Below are 18668 nucleotides of genomic sequence, written 5' to 3'. Positions count from 1 at the left end.
TTTGGAATATTTTTGATAGATTGAAAGTGAAAAGAGTTTAGTGTTAAATATTGTGAATGTTCCTGAGTGTACTCGTGCGTTTATACTCTTCTTCTTTGGTAGGAATGCGTCCTATGTCCACACTTATACCACCACCCGATGGTGAAATGGGGTACTACAGGACCCTGAAGCGCTTGTATACGAGGGGCTAGAAAAAAAATAAAGATGAAAAAAAAATAAAGATGTGAACATTTCAAAGTCATAAACTGACCTGGATTTTATTAGCGGAGTCTTTAATTAAGTGGCTAAAATCCGTTTTTCATCCATGTTTTCACTGAGCGTGAACCTCTGTGTTTCAGGCTGGTCCTCAGCAGCAGGGGGCGCTCACAGCACAGTCAGTACCTCATGATAATGAGCAGCACAGGTAGGCGGGTCACTCAATGACAGACAATCATTCTTTATGATGTGAACGTCATGTTTATTTCACAAATACAAGTTTTTTTGTGTCTTAATTCATTGATAGTCATCAGGACGTGAAGAGAATTGAAACAATGAATGACTGAGCCCAGCTTTAACATCAGATTATAAACTGTGAGACCTCGTCCACCACACCACTGAAGCTGCTGTCTCTTTATGTCCTACAGAGAACACAGACACTGAGGAACCATGAGAGACACAGAACCCAGGGTAAACCGGTTCAGTGAATGTGGTCCTGAAGGTGTGGAGGTGGATCAGTGAGTCAGAGGAGACGCTGTAGAAGGACAGAGTCCCAGCAGGACAGTCCACATACACTGATACTCTGTGAGAGACAGAGGATGATGACCTGATGGGTGTTACTGCTCTACAGTGATGGACAGAGTAACCATGAACATCAGAGCAGCTCAGACTCCAGGACTGATCATTATGACCAAACCAACAGTCAGAACCGTTCACTTTCCTCTTGATTCCTCTGTAACTCAGTGATATAAAAACATCTCCTCTCCACTCGACCTCCCAGTAACAGCGACCAGTCAGACCAGTTCTACACAGCAGCTGAGGATGGAACTCAAATCTGTCTGGATGATCAGGATACGACTGATCTTCTGTCACACAGGTCACTTTCCTGTTGTCGTCAGACAGTTGGAGTTTTCTGTTCATTGTGTTTGTATCTGGTTCCAGTTCACATGAATCTGATGAAGACAACAAGACACAGCTGCAGTTTATTGATGATCAGCTGATATGTTGTTATTTCATGTAAATCCATACTTACACTTCCTGAGACCAGGTTTTAACCTCTGCTCTCCAACATGGTCCATCCTGGAGGAAGAAACAGTCCAACATTAGTCCAAACTGTTGTCTAAATGACGCACTCTGGTGGACAGAATTATGAAGTACATCCTGGTGTCAGATGTTTCAAAGAGAAGACTGGTTTCTGCAGCAGTTTAGACCAGATAATGTCAAAGATGGTTCAAATGTGAGTATAGCACTGAATTTTAAATTCATTCAAACAATGATGAATGTTTGAATGACACAGAAAGTTTTCAGGTATTTACCTTGTATTAAATTAGTATGTAGTTTGGATCCAGTTCATATAAATAATTTTGAATTGGATGTTGTCTTTACTGCAGAAACTAATAAATGTTCCAAAAATTGTTATTTATTTTATTCAGCTGAAAATCTTCAACCTTAACCCACAAGTTTTAATACTTCTGTGGAACATGAAGCAGCAGAAGAAGAGGAGGAGGAGGAGGAAGAAAAGAATACCTGAGAGTGTCCAGTCTCCAGTGTGGACTCTTCAGTCCAGCAGACAGCAGCGTCTTTCCTGAGTCTCCTGGATGATTGTAGCTCAGGTTCAGTTCTCTCAGATGGGAGGGGTTGGAGTTCAGAGCTGAGGTCAGAGAAGAACATCCTTCCTCTGTGACCAGACAACCTGACAGACTGGAGTTAAGAAGATATGATGAACTCAGTGATTCAGAAAATCCTGAAGATGTTGAACATCTTCATCAACAAGAACCTAAAGAAGCAAAATCATGATTTAAAATATCAACTGTCAGTTCTGACCTGAGAGTCTCCAGAGAGCAGTGAGGACTCTTCAGTCCATCACACAGCAGCTTCACTCCTGAATCCTGTAGGTCATTGTTACCCAGGTCCAGATGTCTCAGAGTAGAGGACAAAGAGTTGAGGACTGAGGACAGAGCTTCACAGCTCCTCTCTGAGAGGTTACAGTTACTCAGTCTGAGGAAGAATTCAAGAAAATCTATTCACATACTGTATGTAATGTAAAAATATCTCAGATAATTTTCAATATAAATCAACTGAGCAACAACCTGAGAGTCTCCAGGGAACAGTGAGGACTATTCAGTCCATCACACAGCACCTTCACTCCTGAATCCTGCAGATCATTGTTACTCAGGTCCAGGTTTGTCAGGAGGGAGGATTTGGAGTTCAGGGCTGAGGTCAGAGAAGAACATCCTTCCTCTGTGACCAGACAGCCTGACAGACTGGAGTTAAGAAGATATTATGAACTTAGTGATTCAGAAAATACTGAAGATGATGATCATCTTCATCAACAAGAATCTAAAGAAGCAAAATCAGGATTTAAAAGATTAACTGTCAAATAAACTGAGTTCTGACCTGAGAGTCTCCAGAGAACAGTGAGGACTCTTCAGTCCATCACACAGCAGCTTCACTCCTGAATCCTGCAGGTCATTGTTACCCAGGTCCAGGTGTCTCAGAGTAGAGGACAGAGAGCTGAGGACTGAGGACAGAGCTTCACAGCTCCTCTCTGAGAGGTTACAGTCACTCAGTCTGAGGAAGAAAATCCATTCACATATGTAATGTAAAAATATCTCAGAGAATTTTTCATATAAATCAGCTGAGCACCAACCTGAGAGTGTCCAGGGAACAGTGAGGACTCTTCAGTCCATCACACAGCAGCTTCACTCCTGAATCCTGCAGGTCATTATTACTCAGGTCAAGGTTTTTCAGGAGGGAGGGGTTGGAGTTCAAAGCTGAGGTCAGAGAAGAACATCCTTCCTCTGTGACCAGACAACCTGACAGACTGGAGTTAAGAAGATATGATGAACTCAGTGATTCAGAAAATGCTGAAGATTTTGAGCATCTTCATCAACAAGAACCTAAAGAAGCAAAATCAGGATTTAAAAGATCAACTGTCAAATAAACTGAGTTCTGACCTGAGAGTCTCCAGAGAACAGTGAGGATTCTTCAGTCCATCACACAGCAGCTTCACTCCTGAATCCTGTAGGTCATTGTTACCCAGGTCCAGGTGTCTCAGACTAGAGGACATTGAGTTGAGGATTGAGGACAGAGCTTCACAGCTTCTCTCTGAGAGGTTACAGTCACTCAGTCTGAGGTAGAAAACAGTGATGAACAAAAGGTTAAACATGTTTCTCTTGTGGTCTTTAGAATATGTCTTATTAATATTTATATATTGATGCACATACAGAGCTTTGTTGGAGGCTTTGACCACTGGCAGCAGCTTCAGAAGAGCCTCCTCTGAAGCAGAGTATTTCTTCAGGTCAAAATCTTCCAGATCTTTTCCTGATGACAGTAAGATGAAGACCAGAGCTGACCACTGAGCAGGAGACAGTGTCTTTGTGGACAGGTGTCCTGATGTGAGAGACTCTTGGATCTCCTCCACAAGAGAACGATGGTTCAGTTCATTCAGACAGTGGAACAGGTTGATGCTTCTCTCTGCTGACAGATTCTCACTGATCAACTTCTTGATGTACTCAGCTGTTTTCTGATTGGTCCGTGAATCACTTCCTGTTTGTGTCAATAGACCTCTTAAGAGCTTCTGATTGGTCTTCATTGAAAGACCCAAGAGGAAGCGGAGGAACAAGTCCAGGTGTCCATTTGGACTCAGTAAGGCCTTGTCCACAGCACTCTGGTGCAGATGATTCAGTTCAGGTTTGTGTCTAAACAGTCTGGACTTCTGGCTTGTTGTTGGGTCTTCTGACAACAGATTTGTTCCAGAGGTGATGAAGGTCAGATGGACATGAAGAGCAGCCAGAAACTCCTGAACACTCAGATGGACAAAGCAGAAGACATTGTCCTGGTACAGGCCTCTCTCCTCTTTAAAGATCTGAGTGAAGACTCCTGAGTAAACTGAAGCAGCTGTGATATCAATGCCACACTCTGTCAGGTCTGATTCATAGAAGATCAGGTTTCCTTTCTGCAGCTGCTCAAAAGCCAGTTTCCCCAGAGACTCAACCATCATCCTGTTCTCTGGACTCCAGTGTGGATCTGTCTCAGCTCCTCCATCATATTTGACCTTCTTCACTTTGGACTGAACCACCAGGAAGTGGATGTACATCTCAGTCAGGGTCTTGGGCAGTTCTCCATCTCTGGGTTTCAACATGTTCTCCAGAACAGTTGCAGTAATCCAGCAGAAGACTGGGATGTGGCACATGATGTGGAGGCTTCGTGATGTCTGGATGTGGGAGATGATCCTCCTGGCCTGCTCTTCATCTCTGAACCTCTTCCTGAAGTAGTCGTCTTTCTGTGGGTCCGTGAACCCTCTGACCTCTGTCACCATGTCAACACAGTCAGGAGGGATCTGATTGGCTGCTGCAGGTCGTGTGGTTATCCAGAGGCGAGCAGAGGGAAGCAGATTCCCTTTGATGAGGTTTGTCAGCAACACGTTCACTGAGGTGGATGCTGTGACATCAGTCAGGATCTCAGTGTTGTGGAAGTCCAGAGGAAGTCGACACTCGTCCAGACCATCAAAGATGAAGACCACCCTAAAGTCTTCAAACCTGCAGATTCCTGCTTCTTTGGTTTCAGTGAAGAAGTGATGGATGAGTTCCACCAAACTGTACTTCTTCTCTTTCAGCACATTCAGCTCTCTGAAGGTGAAGGGAAACATGAACTGTATGTCCTGGTTGGTTTTGTCTTCAGCCCAGTCCAGAGTGAACTTCTGTGTTAAGACTGTTTTCCCAATGCCAGAAACTCCCTTTGTCATCACTGTTCTGATTGGTCTGTTTCTTCCAGCTGAGGCTTTGAAGATGTCTTCTTGTCTGATAGTTGTTTCTGGTCTGTCTGGTTTCCAGGAAGCTTTTTCAATCTGTCTGACCTCATGTTCTTCGTTGACTTCTCCAGTCCCTCCCTCTGTGATGTAAAGCTCTGTGAATATCTCATTAAGAAGGGTGGGGTTTCCTGCTTTAGCCACACCCTCAAACAAACACTGGAACTTCTTCTTTAGGTTTGATTTGAGTTCACGTCGACAAGCTGGAGCTCTGGTTTCTGAAGGAACACAAGAAAATAAATCAGTGAGTGGCTCATTGATAAAAATAAGATGTTCTTCCTTTCACATTAAAAGTCCTCTTACTGCTCTGCAGACAGTCAGCTAGCTTCTCCTGCTTCATCCTCCTCAAGAAGTTATCTGTGATCTTCAGAAAGGCCTCTCTGCTGCTCCTCTGCTCCTCATTTTCACCATCCAACACCTCCTCATCCCCCCTCTGACTCTCTGAGACTTCTGTGTGATCTGTACCCAGAACCTTCTGGATCTTCTTCAGCTCGTTCTTCACAAAGCAGATGATGTTCTCCTCCAGCAGCTGGAACAGAACAACATGTGAAGTTTAACCTGAGATGATCAGTAAGTGAAATCCTGCAGGTCCACAGAGCAGCGTCCAGACTCGTCCAGACTCTTATCACAGTGCTATAATGAAATATTAATAGTGTGTCTACAGTGAGAAACAATACTAATACACATTGATCATATGTGGATAACATCAGAGAAGACATTGAAGAAGAAACTGAGTGTGTGTGTGAGAGGGACTCACTTTTGTCTTTGTCTTTGAGTAAATGACTGAAATTAATTTTCCACAGATTAATCTTTTTTCTTTATGTAACACAGCAATGTAAATAGACACACAGCTGCTGTGTCTATAAGTGAACACATGAACACACGTCAGTCTCAGTGTTTTAAACGCTCCAAAATAAAGTTACGGAATAATTTGTTGTAGGAAAATGTGACTTGAACGTTGAGTAGAACATTTCCTTATCCCATTTCAATCCAAACGATAACGAAATAACTGCAAACAAGGTATTCTCCCACTGCTGCGTCTTTCATCAGAGGAGACGATGAGATGATGCAGGTGCTCACAGGTCAGCTGCTGGAGACACTGGCAAAGTGGCGTCTTCTTCCTCCCTTTTCCTCCCTCCACATTTTCCACAACACAATCAGTGACAGTAATGAATCGTCACACTGAGTAACACTTGTTCTGTGTGTAATGTGGGTGTAACGGGATCACTGACAAATTTATAGATGATATGAAATGATCTGTGAATTCAGCTCACATGGATAAGTCAAGTCTAAAAACATACATGCTATATGAGAATAAAAGCACCCACAGGATCAACAATCACTGTACAGCCAGTTTTTGTTTTTTAAGCATCAATATTCATATGAGAGTAGCTGCTGTGACACTTAGTTCCTTCAGGTTTATCACTAATTCCAAAAAACAAACAACCAAAATATTTTTTTTTCAGATTTATACATCCTAAATCAGGGGTCTCAAAGTGGCGGCCCAGGGGCCACATGTGGCCCTCCAATCGATTTTATGTGGCCCTCCAAACAATATCAAGTTGTAACGAGTCATTTATATATGTTTTTATTTTGCATCATAAATGTTTTTTTTTATTGTTGCATATTAAAAGAACCACTTATATTTTGAAATTATCCAATCCAATTTTGGATTTGTAAAGCACTTTAAAACAAACACAGTGGACCAAAGTGCTGTACAGAATAATGGATAAAAGACAGAAGAAGTAAAAGACAGAAAAGCTCACACTAGGCAATAGAGTACATATAAAAAAATGAATTAATACGGCATATTGATGATATGAGCTCATAAAGGCTTTTTCTTTTTTTACTTGACTGGCCCCCGACTGACCAGACAATACCATCAGTGGCCCACAGGTCATTGGAGTTTGAGACCCCTGTCCTAAATGAATGTGTTGATCATGCACTTTTCCTTCTTTTTCTTTTATTTTCCTCATTTGTATATTCATTTGTGGGTGGAATAGGGGCGGGGTGTGTTACTTGTTCACCTCGGTCCAGTTTTATGTTTGATGTGATGTATAAAGAACAGATGCGCAGGAATCGGCGTACACACGGTTTTATAAATGTGAGAATTCCTTTGTGTACGCACTTTTAAAATTTTGGGAGTACGCCATCTTCATCTCAGGACTCTAATCCAGGTTTGTAAATTTACACACCTTAATTATGGAGTCCAGGTCTGCTCGATGCTGCTGGACAGACTGACCACGGAGAACCTCTGTCCTCTGCTGGTCAACTCTGAGGAGAAAGTCTTGTATTTTGTGTTGATTCCTAAATCTAAAACTATTAAATATAAATATAATTAGAAACTTATGTTTATTAAAATCAACACATTTGTATTTTTTTTACTTACCTCTGAGTCTCTCTGAAGTCAATAAGACGACCTATAGACTGGTCACTCTTCATGGACACACAGCTGGGTCCAGGTCCAAGTCTGGCAGATTCTGGTCCCTGTTGATGGATCCTCCTATAAATACAGGACATGACGTGTAAATACAACATCTGTTCTGATAGATTGATCTGATTAATGATCGACAGTATCAGGAGACAAAAGGAAAACAGGTTAGAGGTTTAAGACTTCCACTGAAATATGTAGAACATCTTCAGTCAGGTCAGTTTACCCAAACCCTAACTTTTTTTCATGGGTCCAGATCTGAGCTTAAAGAGACCGGTCTGTTTGGGACTTGTGTCCAGAATGTCTTGGGTCTGCATGGTTCTGGGACTGAATTCTCAAATATAAAGCATTTCTGGTGGTACATGGTGGATCATATGAGTTGTTGAACTGTGAAGACCACTACCCTCCATCATCTGACCTCTGTTCTTGTTTGACGTCCACAGGTTGACCCATGGAGCAGTCACTCGACATGGAGACACAGCTGGGTCCAGGTCCAGCAGAGTCTGGTCCCTGTTGATGGATCCTCCTACAAACACAGGACATGATTATGTGTAAATAAAACACTGAGCTGTGACATGGAGACAAGTCACATGATCCATGAGATCCTCATCTCACCTCTGACCCTCATGTTCCTCAAACAAGGTGGTTATAGTGGGCGGAGCTTCCTCTTCACTGTCCTTGAGCTGATTCATAGTGGAGCGCCACCTGCTGGGAGAATTAAACTCATACATTACTGGTTCTGCTACCATGGGTGGACCACATTGACCTCTGCAAGAAGACTTTTTTTTTACCACAGAATTGACTGACATGAAACCTCGTTGGCTGACTGACCAATCGGCACAGCCCGTTGGTTTATGTTAATAATGGACAGTCACCCAGTTATTGGGTGGGCTCTGGGATGGCGATACTTGAGTCACCAAAGCTAATCAGTAAACCAGGTTTCATAGACCATCAACCACCGAAAATCTACTTTGGTATCAAAGTTAAAGTCATTAGAAGAGGAGGCTTCCACATGTATTAATCTAACAGACTGATGTGGTCCAGCAGCAGGGGCTGCAGAAGCTGTTGAGGACCAACATGAACCAGGAGGAGAGTGAGAGCGACAGACCATTCCTGACCCACAGAATTGACGATTAAGAAATGTCTCGCAAACAAAAGGTTCACAACGTCGACCCGGTTCTCATCGTTCTTTTAAGAGAGCCATTGAAAAGATTCATCTCGTTCATGAACGTCACAGCTCTACAAACGACTCACTCAAGACGCTGTTAGCGTCACACTTCACGGCCCTTCACTGCAGGTGAGTCCACTGGTTTAAACACAAGAGCACGCCCTCTGGTGGTCAGGTAAGAAGTCCCACTTACCTCTGTGTTCAGGCTTCATATCAATATGATTATTGATAAGTATCATTATTGATCAAATCCAAATACGTGTCTCTAGTTGTTAGAGGAAAGTTTGTTGTTTGTGTTGGATTAAAGTCACATGATGTAGGATTTGCCCCCTACAGTTGGTCAATGGTATGGCTTGTTACAACTGTCGCAGTCACATGTACATTTGTTGACAAACCAATGATAGTGATGAACTGTGAGTCAGGACTTCTAATGTCCAAACAACCATGTCCTCAGACCAGGTACAGTCCACTATGTTAGAGCATTGTAGACATTGTGTCGCTTTAAATTTCTTATCACAAACTCAAAGAACAGATTTGTTCTTTTTCTGACTCCAGTTTGTGAAATCTTTGACCAGAGAAAGAAACGTGATCATCTGATTTCTAACATGGTTTAATATTGAAACAGTGCAGACGTGACAGAGACTTATGACGTGTAATAAACTCAGTCACAGTTGATTGGTTGATGGAAGCGGTCAGACCAGTTCAGACTCTTCATACAGGAAAACAGAAAGTCAGATTAAAAAGATTCAGCAGTGATTTTACTGAAGAGACACAAAACTATGATCCATGAAAATCACTAATAGAAATGACCTGAATAACATGTATCTACAGTATATGAGCAGCAGCCAATCACAGTCCAGAAAATACTGCAGACATTTCTACATGGAGTCATAGTGATGAAAGAGACTGTGATGATCAGACATGTCACGTTTGTCAGGTAAGATTCTCACCTGCCGATCTGAGCCCAGGTCCACTCACACACACACACACACGCTGTTCACCAGACGCTGCCGATTGTCCCTCATCCGTCCTGATGTCTTTCTGTGTCTGATCTGAGGACACAGAGTCATGTCCTCATACCTTCCAACTGATGTCAGAACCAGTCCAACGAGCCTCTGCGACGTCTGTTCTCTCTCCTGATTGGCTAATTGTCAATGTAGCTGGAATGTCATGTGAATCAGGCACCTGGTCACGGGTCACGGATGTTGTAGGTGTGCCATCTGTCCACTAGGAGGAGCTAAGTCAAGCAGCAGCAGCAGTAGCAGGAGCTGCACAGTTCCATGTGATGACCAGCATGATCAGCAGGTCAGAGTGATGCAGATGTTCCTGATCTGTACATCAACAACACAGATGGAAGTTCTCTGACATTTATGTTTGTTTATCATTTAACATTTTAATGTATAGCGTTAGAATTGTCTGTGTTGTATGAAAATATTAAAAGTTACTTTGGAATATTTTTGATAAATGAAAGTGAAAAGAGTTTAGTGTTAAATATTAAACTTAAACTTCTCCTTCACATCCAAATGAAGCAGTTCACAAACCGTGTTTGTTGCGTGTTCCTGTGCTCTTGCTCGAACAGACTCTCTTTTTCGTTTCTTCACTTCTTCAGAAAGTATCCACTTCGGTTTCGTTTGGCTCTCTCATGGCGTTCTCTTTGTTGTGGAAACGATAGTGGTATCTTTGATTTGAAATAATGCCCCGTATTACTGTAAGAAATATTCAATGACCTCAACTTCAAGTCATTCATTTTCTGGTAAGATACTTGTGCTTTTACTCAAGTATCACTTTTAGGTACTTTATACAAGATGAATGATGTTTTCAGTTTGTGAGACATACACATTTTCACCTGTTATTATCCAATGCCATGTTATCTTTGCTGCTTTATTTATTGTCATTGAGTAAGATGTTCTTCTTCCGCACAGTTCCACAGTCAAGCCACATTTGGCACAGTTATATTATCAGGACAGGATTGTCCTGAAATGATCAGTGATGTACATCAAAAGGAGAGAAGGACAACAACAACAGAATCAATGCCTACATGGATCGTATCATTAAACCTCTTTGGTTTAATGGTTTGACTTTATCTGACAGGAAAGTTGCTCCAAATCAATTGTCAAAAACTCGTGTGAGCACATACAGTTCTCTAATACCACCTTCATGACTCAAATCTCGACTGAAGCGGCTGTCTCTTCATGTCCTACAGAGAACATAGAGACACTGAGGAACCTGGCCAGATATAGAACCCAGGATAAACCGGTTCACTGAATGTAGCCCTGAAGGTGTGGAGGTGGATCAGTGAGTCAGAGGAGACGCTGTAGAAGGACAGAGTCCCAGCAGGACAGTCCACATACACTGATACTCGGGGAGAGACATAGTGTGACCTGATGAATATTGTAGTTCTACAGTGACAGACAGAGTAACCACCATCAGAGCAGCTCAGACTCCAGGACTGATCATTATTTCCAAACAAACAGTCAAAACCCTTTACTTTCCTCTTGATTCCTCTGTAACTCAGTGATATATTAACATTTCCTCTCCACTCAACCTCCCAGTAACAGCGACCAGTCAGATCAGTTCTACACAGCAGCTGAGGACAGAACTTAAATCTGTCTGGATGATCAGGATACGACTGATCTTCAGTCACATTGGTCACTTTCCTGTTGTCGTCAGACAGTTGGAGTTTTCTGTTCATTGTGTTTGTATCTGGTTCCAGTTCACATGAATCTGATGAAGACAACAAGACACAGCTGCAGTTTATTGATGATCAGCTGATATGTTGTTATTTCATGTAAATCCATACTTACACTTCCTGAGACCAGGTTTTAACCTCTGCTCTCCAGCATGGTCCATCCTGGAGGAAGAAACAGTCTGAATGAGTTTCTGTCCAACAATAGTACAAACTGCAGCTCAATATGAAGCAGAGGAGGAGAATACCTGAGAGTGTCCAGTCTCCAGCGTGGACTCTTCAGTCCAGCAGACAGCAGCTTCTTTCCTGAGTCTCCTGGATGATTGTAGCTCAGGTCCAGTTCTCTCAGATGGGAGGGGTTGGAATTCAGAGCTGAGGTCAGAGAAGAACATCCTTCCTCTGTGACCAGACAACCTGACAGACTGGAGTTAAGAAGATATGATGAACTCAGTGATTCAGAAAATCCTGAAGATTTTGAACATCTTCATCAACAAAGAACCTAAAGAAGCAGAATTAGGATTTAAAAAATCAACTGTCAAATAAACTGAGTTCTGACCTGAGAGTCTCCAGAGAACAGTGAGGACTCTTCAGTCCATCACAAAACAGCTTCACTCCTGAATCCTGCAGGTCATTGTTACTTAGGTCCACATGTCTCAGAGTGGAGGACAGAGAGCTGAGGACTGAGGACAGAGCTTCACAGCTTCTCTCTGAGAGGTTACAGTCACTCAGTCTGAGGAAGAGTTCAAGAAAATCTTTTTTTTTCTTTTACATATGTAATGTAAAAATGACACAGAGAATGTTCAGTATAAATCAGCTGAGCACCAACCTGAGAGTCTCCAAAGAACAGTGAGGACTCTTCAATCCATCACACAGCAGCTTAACTCCTGAATCCTGCAGATTATTGTTACTCAGGTCAAGGATTTTCAGGGGGGAGGGGTTGGAGTTCAGAGCTGAGGTCAGAGAAGAACATCCTTCTTCTGTGACCAGACAACCTGACAGACTGGAGTTAAGAAGATATGATAAACTTAGTGATTCAGAAAATACTGAAGATTTTGAGCATCTTCATCAACAAGAACCTAAAGAAGCTAAAACAGGATTTAAAATATCAACTGTCAAATAAACTGGGTTCTGACCTGAGAGTCTCCAGAGAACAGTGAGGACTCTTCAGTCCATCACTCAGCAGCTTCACTCCTGAATCCTGCAGGTCATTGTTACCCAGGTCCAGGTGTCTCAGAGTAGAGGACAGAGAGTTGAGGACTGAGGACAGAGCTTCACAGCTTCTCTCTGAGAGGTTACAGTCACTCAGTCTGAGGTAGAAAACAGTGATGAACAAAAGGTTAAACATGTTTCTCTTGTGGTCTTTAGAATATGTCTTATTAATATTTATATATTGATCCACGTACAGAGCTTTGTTGGAGGCTTTGACCACTGGCACCAGCTTCAGAAGAGCCTCCTCTGAAGCAGAGTATTTCTTCAGGTCAAAATCTTCCAGATCTTTTCCTGATGACAGTAAGATGAAGACCAGAGCTGACCACTGAGCACGAGACAGTGTCTTTGTGGACAGATGTCCAGATCTCAGGGACTCTTGGATCTCCTTCACAAGAGCACAGTGGTTCAGTTCATTCAGACAGTGGAACAGGTTGATGCTTCTCTCTGCTGACAGATTCTCATTGATTATCATCATCTTAATGTATTTAACTGTTTTCTGATTGGTCCGTGAACCACTTCCTGTTTGTGTCAGTAGACTTCTTAAGAGCTTCTGATTGGTCTTCATTGAAAGACCAAGGAGGAAGCGGAGGAACAAGTCCAGGTGTCCATTTGGACTCAGTAAGGCCTTGTCTACAGCACTCTGGTGCAGATGATTCAGTTCAGGTTTGTTTCTAAACAGTCTGGACCACTGGCTCATTGTTGGGTCTTCTGACAACAGATTTGTTCCAGAGGTGATGAAGGTCAGATGGACATGAAGAGCAGCCAGAAACTCTTGAACACTCAGATGGACAAAGCAGAAGACCTTGTCCTGGTACAGGCCTCTCTCCTCTTTAAAGATCTGAGTGAAGACTCCTGAGTAAACTGAAGCAGCTGTGATATCAATGCCACACTCTGTCAGGTCTGATTCATAGAAGATCAGGTTTCCTTTCTGCAGCTGCTCAAAAGCCAGTTTCCCCAGAGACTCAACCATCATCCTGTTCTCTGGACTCCAGAGGGGATCTGTCTCAGCTCCTCCATCATATTTGACCTTCACTTTGGACTGAACCACCAGGAAGTGGATGTACATCTCAGTCAGGGTCTTGGGCAGTTCTTCTCCATCTCTGGGTTTCAACATGTTCTCCAGAACAGTTGCAGTGATCCAGCAGAAGACTGGGATGTGGCACATGATGTGGAGGCTTCGTGATGTCTGGATGTGGGAGATGATCCTCTTGGCCTGCTCTTCATCTCTGAACCTCTTCCTGAAGTAGTCGTCCTTCTGTGGGTCCGTGAACCCTCTGACCTCTGTCACCATGTCAACACAGTCAGGAGGGATCTGATTGGCTGCTGCAGGTCGTGTGGTTATCCAGAGGCGAGCAGAGGGAAGCAGATTCCCTTTGATGAGGTTTGTCAGCAACACGTCCACTGAGGTGGATGCTGTGACATCAGTCAGGATCTCAGTGTTGTGGAAGTCCAGAGGAAGTCGACACTCATCCAGACCATCAAAGATGAAGACTACCCTAAAGTCTTCAAACCTGCAGATTCCTGCTTCTTTGGTTTCAGTGAAGAAGTGATGGATGAGTTCCACCAAACTGTACTTCTTCTCTTTCAGCACATTCAGCTCTCTGAAGGTGAAGGGAAACATGAACTGTATGTCCTGGTTGGTTTTGTCTTCAGCCCAGTCCAGAGTGAACTTCTGTGTTAAGACTGTTTTCCCAATGCCAGCCACTCCCTTTGTCATCACTCTTCTGATTGGTCCGTTTCTTCCAGCTGTTGCTTTGAAGATGTCTTCTTGTCTGATGGTTGTTTCTGGTCTGTCTGGTTTCCATGAAGCTTTTTCAATCTGTCTGACCTCATGTTCTTCGTTGACCTCTCCAGTCCCTCCCTCTGTGATGTAAAGCTCTGTGAATATCTCATTAAGAAGGGTGGGGTTTCCTGCTTTAGCCACACCCTCAAACAAATACTGGAACTTCTTCTTTAGGTTTGATTTGAGTTTACGTTCAGATGGAGCTCTGGTTTCTGATAGAACACAAGAAAATAAATCAGTGAGTGGATCATTGATAAAAATAAGATGTTCTTCCTTTCACATTAAACATCCTCTTACTTCTCTGTAGACAGTCAGCTAGCTTCTCCTGCTTCATCCTCCTCAAGAAGTTATCTGTGATCTTCAGAAAGGCCTCTCTGCTCCTCCTCTGCTCCTCATCCTCACCATCCAACAAGTCTCTATCTTCTTCCCAACTCTCTGAGACTTTTGTGTGATCCGTACCCAGAACCTTCTGGATGTTCTTCAGCTCGTTCTTCACAAAGCAGATGATGTTCTCCTCCAGCAGCTGGAACAGAACAACATGTGAAATTTAACCTCAGATGATCAGCGAGTGAAATCCTGCAGGTCCACAGAGCAGCATCCAGACTGTCAGGACCAGGACTCTGCTGCACTATTAACAGTAGTGTCATGTTTGTACATTGACACACCTTAAATATGGAGTCCAGGTCTGCTCGATGCCACTGGACAGACTGACCACTGAGAACCTCTGTCCTCTGCTGATCAACTCTGAGGAGAAAAGATTCAGTGTCGTTTACTGAACAATCATTTGTTTCAACAAGGTTTTCAATGTGCTGCACTTAAGTTTCTTCTTAAGCCAAGTTCACATGACATGAGTTTGACAACTTGAAGACAAAAGTCCCTGAAGGACAGTCTCTAATGTATATGTGTGAAGTCTCTAGAAGACATTTAGTGGAAACTCAAACAGAAAAAAAAGATTGTCCACCGAAGAGAAGAAGAGTGTTTTTTCTGGATTTTGGACAGGCTCCCCCTGGTGGAGGATTATGTAAGTGTGTGTTACTATGTGTGAAATGCTTACATCAGTTCACCATGTTTTTGTCCATCCTTGAAGTCAATAAGACGACCTATAGACTGGTCACTCTTCATGGACACACAGCTAGGTCCAGGTCCAGGACTGGCAGAGTCTGGTCCCTGTTGATGGACCCTCCTCTGTGATTTCTTATAGATTGATCTCTTTAATGATCTACAGTATCAGGAGACAAAAGGAAAACAGGTTTGTCAGAAATCGTTGAGTGACCCAGATGGTGTCAGCTTCTTGGTGTCAGACACTACACTGATTTAAGACTTCCACTGAAACATGTAGAACATCTTCAGTCAGATCAGTTTATCCAAACCCAAGGACGTGAGCCAGGACTCCTCCAAACACAGAGCATGATGTGTAAATAAAACACTGAGCTGACATGGAGACGAGTCACATGATCCATGAGATCCTCATCTCACCTCTGACCGTCATGTTCCTCACAAATAGTGATTTTAGAGGGCGGAGCTTCCTCTTCACTGTCCATGATCTGATTCATAGCCGAGCGCCACCTGCTGGGAGAACACAAGACAATCATTACAGCATGGATTCCATTCCAAGTTTTGTTAGCATGGGTGGACCACCAGGTCCAGCAACACAGTGAGTCAGAGGAGGCGGAGTTAAGTCATAAGAACATGATGGATCTGTAACAGGGAAGTGATTGTTTTGCAGTTAGCAACACTAGCCAAGTTAGCTGAGAGAGGGTTACATTTTACAGGCAAAGGTCAAAGTAAACGAAAACTAGTTTAATAACTTAGGTCCGGTCTCTGAAGATGACTTTGAATTACTGAACAGGAAATTCCACTTTTCTTTTCATTGAGCCATGGAAAATACGAGGCTTATGTTTGCATTTTTTGTGTCCAATTAGTTAATACCTGTTTTGCTTTCATTTATAATGATTGATCATAACTGATATTTTGTTTTATCTTCATACAATTAATGTTTATTCAGTTAGATAAGGTTTATTATGCTCTTATATTGTCCTTATATTATCGCTGCACTTTCTTTTATGTCGGCCTCGTTTCCTTCTTGGATTTTCTCTTGGAGTTTTTTGCCTCACGAAAAGCATGAGTACAGAAACTTACACGTCCTGCAAGTGCCGAACTGTAGATCAGTTAAAACTACTTATCAGTCCTCAAAACGTGGATTAATCTCCAACAACTACAGAAGTCTGGGGTAAAGTCACTAGCCACTCGTGTGTGTGTGTGTCGCGTATAAAACGAAGTCACCGCAGTTTCACTCAGCCATGCAATGATGACACCGCCCACGTTAAGTGCTAGGTACTTTTTTGAAGTGGAGATGCAACCCAATCGTGACGAGTCGAGCCGGTGGAAATACGCCATAAGTCACCACAAGTCACCATAAGTCACCACAGGGTAAATGCATTTGCTGTAAAAGCTTTGTAAATGTTATGAACGTTTGGTTTGTTCACAAAAAGAACCTGGATAGTTTTGTCCGAGAGAGTTTTGGACGTTTTCACCGAAAGAGAGAGGGGTCTAGCTGCAGACCTGCACTGTCAGGACCCTTCGTTGAAGACCTGCACTGTGAGGTCTCCTGCACTGTCAGGACCGGAAGTTGATTCGAAGCCTTTCAAAATAAAGGCGACCATACCGGAAGCATATATTCAAAATAAAAGCTAGCATACTTGAAGCACGTATTTTTCGTTCCCCATGTGAAGTGTGAAGACGACGAGGTGGGTAACAGTCAAGTGACAACAACTTTGCGTCATACGAAGAAACAGAAACAGTCTTTATTCACTAGAACGTTATGTTGCACACTATATATTGTCCTGTAAAGTTATATTAATTTGAAAGAATCGGGTTTTGGACTTTTGGGTAGTTTTTAGCGTTGTTATCGTATGATAGTGCTCACTGCAGAGATGCATATTTCGATCTTAACTACCGGCACTACGCCGAAAGTTGAACGCTGCAGCGGAATGGGTGCAGGCGAATCAACACTTGTTTGCAGCCAGAGTGAAGATGCCTTAGATTTGAACATGAACAGCACCCAAACTGATGAGACTGCGCAGGAAATGTGAAAGCTGTTTGACACAATGGATCCGAATGAGGAAGAGAGAGAATTAATTCTTGAGCCTATTAAATTTATTTTTTTACCAGATTGAAGATATGTGGCTCTTCTGTGAAGAGATTATGGACAAACGAGGGTACTTGGCGTACTCTGATTACAAAGAGTAGAAAGAAAAATAGTGTGGAAAAAGTTGTTGTTGTTGTTGTTAAAACACTAATAATTAAAATCATTAAAAAAACTGCTTAGAAGATATTGGTTATCTGGGTCATGTAACTAGGTATTCAGTAATTCACTTTGAATACACAAAGCTAAGTTCATTTAAAATCATCAACCCTCACACCCTCCATGTGGTTCAACAGCACAAGGTAAGAACGTAGCACAAACAATATTAAGCAATTATTAAATGAATTATGAGGTGTTATAATTGCAAACAAACATAAGATATGCCTATATAAAAAAAACAAGTAAATCAATATGTAAATGGATCCAGCAGTGCAGGGGGCTACATTTTCAATGATAAATAATGGTATAGAAGCAAAGAACAGTCAGCAATAGGTTGGAGTGTAGATGCATTATGCCATCACACATTAAGGTGTATTTACAGAGATGTATTGTTTCAATATGAATTTGTAGTGCAGACTAAACTAACAGCTGTCCTTTTTGTGAATTATATTAAATTAATTTTTTTGCAGATTAGTCTAGAGATTAGTTTAGTTTAGTTCCATTACCTTCTGAAGAAATAATCGTCATGAAGCTGTTGAGCGTCTGAAGATATTCTGCTGCTTTGAACAGGAAACAGAGTCCAACGTTTTCTCAAGTGTTATCTGAAGGAAATATGATGTGTCTGATCAAATAACTAATCTGAACTTTAGACTCAACTTTTAGGATCAACTGGAGTCAAATATTAACAGAATCAGATCTTATCACAGAACAATAATCTTGCTCAGACACATAAACATACTCATAATGGCTCTTTTCTACTTTCTACGTTCTAACTCTTCCGGTTTCTTTATAGACTTTATAGATCTTGAGTCATAACGGCACGTCTGCATGAAACTGTTATGATGTGGTTTTCTATGCCACGTGCGGGGGGGAGGGGGACTCGAAGTGGATACTCAGCAGAGCTGCATAAACAGGGGTTTAGTTCCTCTTAAAATAGTGTATTGAAGTTACCTAAATTTCAACTTTTCTCCCTACATGGACAAGAATTGATGTAATGCTATTACGACGTTTATATGCCCCCGTATATTGAGCGTTTTAATCAGAATAAATCATTTTGACACGCGCCGGGTTGTCCGATTGTG

The 18668-nt window shown here is 42.3% G+C and overlaps 1 protein-coding gene and 1 pseudogene across 1 annotated transcript; both read right to left on the bottom strand.

Annotated features, from left to right (window-relative positions):
* Positions 1 to 436: 436 nt before the first annotated feature.
* On the bottom strand, positions 437 to 8200 carry LOC122761111 (annotated as a pseudogene).
* A 2271-nt stretch (positions 8201 to 10471) lies between these two features.
* On the bottom strand, positions 10472 to 18342 carry LOC122761112 (NLR family CARD domain-containing protein 3-like). The gene is given in 12 exon segments (XM_044016314.1): positions 10472 to 11328; positions 11409 to 11455; positions 11539 to 11712; positions 11847 to 12020; positions 12117 to 12329; positions 12331 to 12597; positions 12694 to 14494; positions 14580 to 14805; positions 14948 to 15026; positions 15337 to 15501; positions 15759 to 15851; positions 18093 to 18342. Coding segments are annotated over 11 exon segments (3750 nt in total). The 5' UTR covers positions 15836 to 15851; positions 18093 to 18342; the 3' UTR covers positions 10472 to 10801.
* Between the last annotated feature and the right edge of the window lie 326 nt (positions 18343 to 18668).

This window comes from Solea senegalensis, unplaced genomic scaffold (genome assembly GCF_019176455.1).
Source record: "Solea senegalensis isolate Sse05_10M unplaced genomic scaffold, IFAPA_SoseM_1 scf7180000014331, whole genome shotgun sequence".
Lineage (NCBI taxonomy): Eukaryota > Metazoa > Chordata > Actinopteri > Pleuronectiformes > Soleidae > Solea > Solea senegalensis.
This window is presented reverse-complemented; position numbering and strand designations above follow the sequence as displayed.